Raw genomic sequence first — 6,105 nt, forward strand, 5'->3', positions numbered from 1 at the left:
ATACAGGGCTCTCAGTCTTAAGTCTCACGGACTTGCCATGAGACACGCTTCAACCTTTTCTCACCTACACACCTTGTATTTCTCACGCTGAGAAGGGATAACTTTTTCCCACTAAATCAAATTAATGGATGAGGCGCTGAGGGAAGTTTTTTGCAGAGTTGATAGCTGTCTCGAGAAACGTTTTTTCGAAAATGTTCCAACCTTTAGAACATATATATTTTTTTTTTTAAACATACGTAGACATACTTGAAAGGTTCCTCTGCTAGCAATCTAGAATTTCTGAAGAGCAATACAGCAGTTTATGGCTCACACACACATCCAACCGAGCAGTTTAATAAAGCATTCATTGTAATTTATTTCAACATATGATACAACAACAAATCTCATAGAGATGTAAAACCGTGCTGTTCACCAGACCAGCCAGATTATCAGCTTAGTGTCAATTCAAGGGGGTTCTCAGTCATAATTAGCAGCCTCAAAAAGCTACTTCAGCCATCCCTGTCAGATGCAGCTGTGTGTCTCACTCCAGACGAGCGCCCCTGGCCCCTGTGGCGTTCACGTGGCAGACCTCCACATCTGCACCCAGGCTGTGCAGCTCATCCAGCCAGATCTGTTGCTTCTGGGACAGCCTGTCGCTGGGCCCCTTCACCTCCACCAGCTGTAACACAGAGAGCCCTCTCCAGTAAACAGTGTACAACAGACATTATTTACTTTGCACTGGTTGACATAAGTTGGGGATATAACTATCACTACAGGGTTAAACACAATGTAATTGTGAGCTCACCTTGTAGCTGTTGTTCGAGGTGTTCCACACCACCAGGTCAGGCAGACCAGCGCGACAGTGTCGGTAATCCTTTGCCATCCGAGCGATTATCCCTCCCAGGAAGGTTCCTCCCATACAAGACACAAGACTCTGCCCAGATGTAGGTCATTTAGAATTGGTTAAATCAGAACGTCTTCAAAGCGCTATGGTGTGTCACCTACCAAAATGTTACTAAATAACTGACACTATCATTACCGTGTAATTGACAAGACATGACAGGGTAGTCGTAAATCACTGTAACTACCTTGAGTACATAGCAACCCTGTATGTAATCATTCAAGAGGCCTGTTGTCGTTACCTGAGCTTGCTCCAGAGAGGAGAAGCGCTCCCAGCTGACCAGGGAACATTCCCTTCCTTCCTGTGAGGTCCAGGTGTCAAAGAGCAGGTTGTGGAGCGTATCCACAGACGCCTCGCGAAGCATCTGAACACGAGTCTCTACGGCCTCCCTCCGATTCTCATAGAAGTGGTCAGTGAAAAGGTCCAATGGACAGGTCTGTCATATGAGAAGGTTCAGACAAATTTCTGCACGGATATCTAGCTGGAGATGGCCATTAGTGTTGGACGTGTTTGTACCTACTTGGTAGGGGTTTCGGAAAACATCTGGAATCTCATCCATGAAAATGATGTCCCACATCAAGAGACCAAACAGGGTAGAGAATGTCGATCCCTCTCCATGAATGCCTACATAGAACGAAAACATAAATTAATCCACACATAATTACACTGACTAAAAAAGAAGATTATTACCAATGCATTTTTATACAAAGATGAACAACTTGCCTTGGTCAAAGCCTTTCCGCCTGTAGTGTGCCAGTGACAGCTCTTCCACAGAGCACATGACAGTCGAGTCTCCCCCTTCCTCCTCAGTTGGCAGGAGAAACACAGATTTCCCCGTACCTCCCTCATGAGGGAACAGCTGGCCTCGGATGGTCACCTAGTGGCAAAACGAAAACAATATGACTTGTTTTAGAGCAGTGTCTTTTTTTCTCTCAAGGAAGTTTAAAGCGTAGAACATCTCAGTGGGACTTACGTGAGTGACATCTTTGACATGGATAGTTGGCAGGTCTTGGAGTTCAAGGCGGTACTTCTTGAAGCTGGGAGACTCCTTCATTCTGGCGGCTCTTTGGTGGAGGGAAAGTTGATGACCTGTGCGCACCAGAGGGTCTGACAGACCCTCTCTGATAGCAGCAATGGCCTGGAAAACAGACATTGGCATTGCAAAAGTCTAACTAAGGGGGCTGGTATGCCGGGGGAGGGAGTCTGGACAACCAGCCAGGACTGCTTTTGTAGAGGTTAAAAAAGATTGCCACAAACCTGTTTAGGCTGTTTTAGGTGCTGCTGCAGGTTGAGCGCTATCCTGTCCCACCATCGCCCCCTGCTGTCAGGACAGTATACAGACTGGCCCAATAAGGAGCGCAGCTCCTCCACTGCTTCCTAACACAAGCATGACACACTCCAACAGTCAACAGAAACGACAAAAACATAATCCAGCGACTTTTTAACCCTTGTGCTGCCTTCGGGTCACGTGACCCAAAGGTTCATAACGAATCATTGTTGTGTTTACCCAATTTTACCCCATACAAAAACAAATAAAAATAATTTTCTTTTAACCATTGCAATGTGGGGGGTCTGAGACAGCCCAACAGTTAAAAGAAAATGCTTCACTTTGTTTTTGTAGGAGGTAAATTTGTCGCAATACGACGGTGGGTCACAATGACTGATGGGTCAGAATGACCCGAAGAGAACACAAGGGTTAAGACATGTTCACGAGAAGCACAATCACCTCTCTCTCTCTCTCTCTCTCTCACCTCATAGCGGCGCAGCCTCTGTAGAATCTCCACGCCTCGAGACAGCACGCGAGTGTACGCCCATCCTGTGGTGAAGCAGCGTAGGAACACCGGCAGGTTCTCCTCATGACTGCTCATACAGAAAGTCAACAGGAGTCAACAAGCAGCCCTCTGACGTGGGACTCTGAGAAAGCTCATAAGCACCTCTGGGTGAATACGAGTCGTGTGGTACCTGAGGTCGTGTGTCATCCTCAGCTCCTGCCAGACCGCTCTGGCTGAGGTGTAAAGCACCCGAGCGTCGTCCCAGTGGCCTGCCTGCATGGCTGTAATCACCTCCTGCAGGGTGCGCATGACCGCCTCGTACCTGACATGATGGATGGCAACGTCTGAACACTCCAAGGCACATTTGCAATAACAGAGGAAACGAAACGTGCCCTGACGTAAAGATAAGTGACAACAACAACAACAAAAAACTGACTGAAAAGGACATGATAGGGAGTCAGTTGGCTGAGCGGTGAGGGAGTCGGGCTAGTAATCCGAAGGTTGCCAGTTCGATTCCCGGTCATGCCAACTGACGTTGTGTCCTTGGGCAAGGCACTTCACCCTACTTGCCTCGGGTGAATGTCCCTGTACTTACTGTAAGTCGCTCTGGATAAGAGCGTCTGCTAAATGACTAAATGTAAATGATCACATTGCTGTCCGTGTCTCATCATGACCCATTCTTCCTCCGAATCTGACCTGATGAGGTCTTCTCTGTCCCGGAACAGCTTGGTGCGGCGAAGCACGGTGTAGTCAGGGAAGGCCAGGCGGCCAGAGTTGACCAGGAGGATGGTGTAGAGCTGACCCCCGGCGGTCATGTCTTCCTCCTCCATGGCGTCAGTCAGAGAGAACAGGAGGAGAACCCGAGAGAAGACAGCTCGAGGTCCTCGGTGGAGACGCACGCAGGAACCGGCCAGTTGCTTGGCCCTGTAGGATCAAATGAAGACAGAGGTGAGCAGAACATAGGTCGATCATGTAGGGACGCCATGATAAATAAATCACCAGAATCGCACGTTAACTAATTTTGATGTATTCACTTTTTGAGAATGATTGCCCCGGTGTTGTTCTGACCAGGAGCCAGAGCAAAGAGAGACTTCTGTCTGCTCAGACGAAGAAGCCCGTCCAGTAGCTGCTGTTTCGGAGTCCCAGACCCTCCCAGGCGGAAGCTCTTAGCCAGGTTCCGGAGCTCTGGGACGGGCAGCAGGTCCAGAACCTCCCCGAGCTCCTGGAGGTCATTTTCTGTCATACAGAAAGAAGGACTTAAGTATAGATTTTAAGTGATGGGAGTGACTTTCCAAAGTGGACAACCTCAAGTGACAGCCTCCCACCTGTCTCTAGGAAGCTGCCATCAACCAGCTCTTGAACAACAGGACTCAGGTCAGCGCTAATTTCAGCATAGCCTAGCTTGTTCACTTGGAGCCATTTCAGCTTCCTCTGGAACAGTCTCACGTACAGTTTCTGTCCAGGCACTAGAGGAGAAAAAGGTACAGCTAAGAAAACATAACAAAACATATATACCTAGGCAAGAATAGCCAATTAGAGAAAAACACATAGCTATAACATACACAATAAACAGATAAGTGACATTTCAACACACCTGAGAGCCTTTCAAAGATGTGTATGACAGACAGGTCATCCTGATTGAACAGCTCCCTGTCATCCTCATTCTCCAGTACGGCCTCCAGCACAGTCCGAAAGTTACGGAGGTAGTACGATAACCGCGGTGGGTCTGAGGTGTCTGCTTCCTCAGCCTCGCTCCCTGCACCGGGTTCAGTCAGATCATCACCGTCCAGAACTACAGGGCTTCCAACCAGAGCCTGCTCTGTTCCGCTCTTTAAAGAAGAGTCACAAGACACATCTGAAGTCGGCTCTGATCCTTGTCGGCTGCAGTCAGAAGCCCCTGTTGTGCGTTTGCTAGATTCAGCCTCAACTGGCTCACTGTTCTCCACATATCTGACTTTCTTACTGAGTGCCGAGGTCCTCTGTTCTGAACCGCTGTCGCCAGATCTCTCCCCTTTCTTCCTCTTCGTTAGTCTGGCGGCAGCCAGAGAAACCACTGGAGGAAGATGACCCCCATGTTTCTCTGATGGACTCTCTACTTCAATAGAACTGGTTGATTGAGTGGCTAATATAATTGTTTTGTTGTCACCTGTAATTCCATGGTTCTCCTTCTGTGAGCTGCTCAGCTTCCCAGAGTCTTCCTCCTCTGAAGAACAAAGCTCGATCACATTCGATGGCCGAGAGCCATCCGGAGATTTGAGGCCTTTACTGGATAACTTGGAAGACAAGCTGCCCAGACTGATAGTCCTGACCACACGCTTTCCTCTCACTTCTCGTGATATCTGCTTTTTGAAATAAGGGCTTGTCTTGGGCTCTTCCTTTGCTTCCTTGGAAAGGCATGTGACGTCCTGGTCTGGGGTCTTCGGGGTATTTCGAGGAGGTGACAATGGCAGCTTAGACACAGCAGTACTACTGAATGAATCCGCCTCGTCATTGTTATCCCTTTGAAAGTTCTGGCATTGTGAATCAATGTGCTCATTTACCTTAAACCTAGGGACCATCTGGCCACACAGAGGACAGGGCAGTTTAGAAGGTGGGGTATTGTTGAAGAATGAGGTGATGGTACTCTTTCCGGTCCCTCCATTTTTCAAGATTCCTTTTTTCTTTGAGGCAGATAGACTTCGCTGATGTTTAGTTTTGTTTGTGTTTAGTCTCTCAGCCATGGTGGCTCAAGCTAGTGCGCTGTCCCTCAGGTTTGACCAGGAAACCACTTGTATAGGCTTTCCATTGCACCGAGAGGCCCGGCTATTGTCTGCAGCTGATCTCTGCAGCCGAGGTTGACATGATTCAAAAGTAGTCACAGTAGCTATTTAGATTCGCTTGATGCTAGCTATAGCGGCTAAATCAGAGTAACTGTCGCGCGCCTATTAGCTAGCTAGCTAATCAAAGCATAGTGGTTACTAGTCTTATCATGTACATTACCTTGGCATATGGTATCACATTTTGACACTGTGCACTTTACAGTTCACTATAGCGAACTGTAAGATGTGTCGTCTTGTACAATGCATTTGATTAGCAATTAAAATCTAATGCTTGTCCGCCTTTTTTCGAGATTCTGCGCTCAGAAGGCTGAAGCAATCGATCAAAATCCGTCCGACTAGAATAATAGATCTCTGACGGATCGATTTCAATCGGTTCTGTTTCTGATTACCCCCCCCCCCCCCCCCCCAGTGAACCCGAAGGTTCGTTCTCATTAATGCTATTCGAAATATTGTACATTAAATCCAATCATCATTATTGTTATCCAGGAAAAACAGCCTACTGAATTGTCTTTTTAGTCTACGTTTTGCAAATCTATTCTTTTTTTATGTTAAATTTTCATGTTTAAAAATCAGCCACATTCTGGTTTGAATTGATGCGGAGTTTCTCATCTAGGCGACAAATGTTATATTAATC

At 47.4% G+C, this 6,105-nt stretch overlaps 1 protein-coding gene across 1 annotated transcript; it reads right to left on the reverse strand.

The window, feature by feature from the left end:
• Window positions 1–299: 299 nt before the first annotated feature.
• Window positions 300–5,895, reverse strand: fan1 (FANCD2 and FANCI associated nuclease 1). The gene is made up of 13 exons (XM_062462636.1): window positions 4,247–5,895; window positions 3,978–4,118; window positions 3,687–3,888; window positions 3,349–3,576; window positions 2,843–2,974; window positions 2,632–2,740; window positions 2,138–2,257; window positions 1,854–2,018; window positions 1,604–1,757; window positions 1,401–1,504; window positions 1,122–1,316; window positions 785–913; window positions 300–658 (listed from the first exon to the last, which is right to left on the reverse strand). Exons 1-13 carry the CDS (start codon window positions 5,370–5,372, stop codon window positions 521–523), a joined length of 2,943 nt encoding a protein of 980 aa, XP_062318620.1. The 5' UTR covers window positions 5,373–5,895; the 3' UTR covers window positions 300–520.
• Window positions 5,896–6,105: the final 210 nt, after the last annotated feature.

Source organism: Osmerus eperlanus, chromosome 5, assembly GCF_963692335.1.
Source record: "Osmerus eperlanus chromosome 5, fOsmEpe2.1, whole genome shotgun sequence".
Lineage (NCBI taxonomy): Eukaryota > Metazoa > Chordata > Actinopteri > Osmeriformes > Osmeridae > Osmerus > Osmerus eperlanus.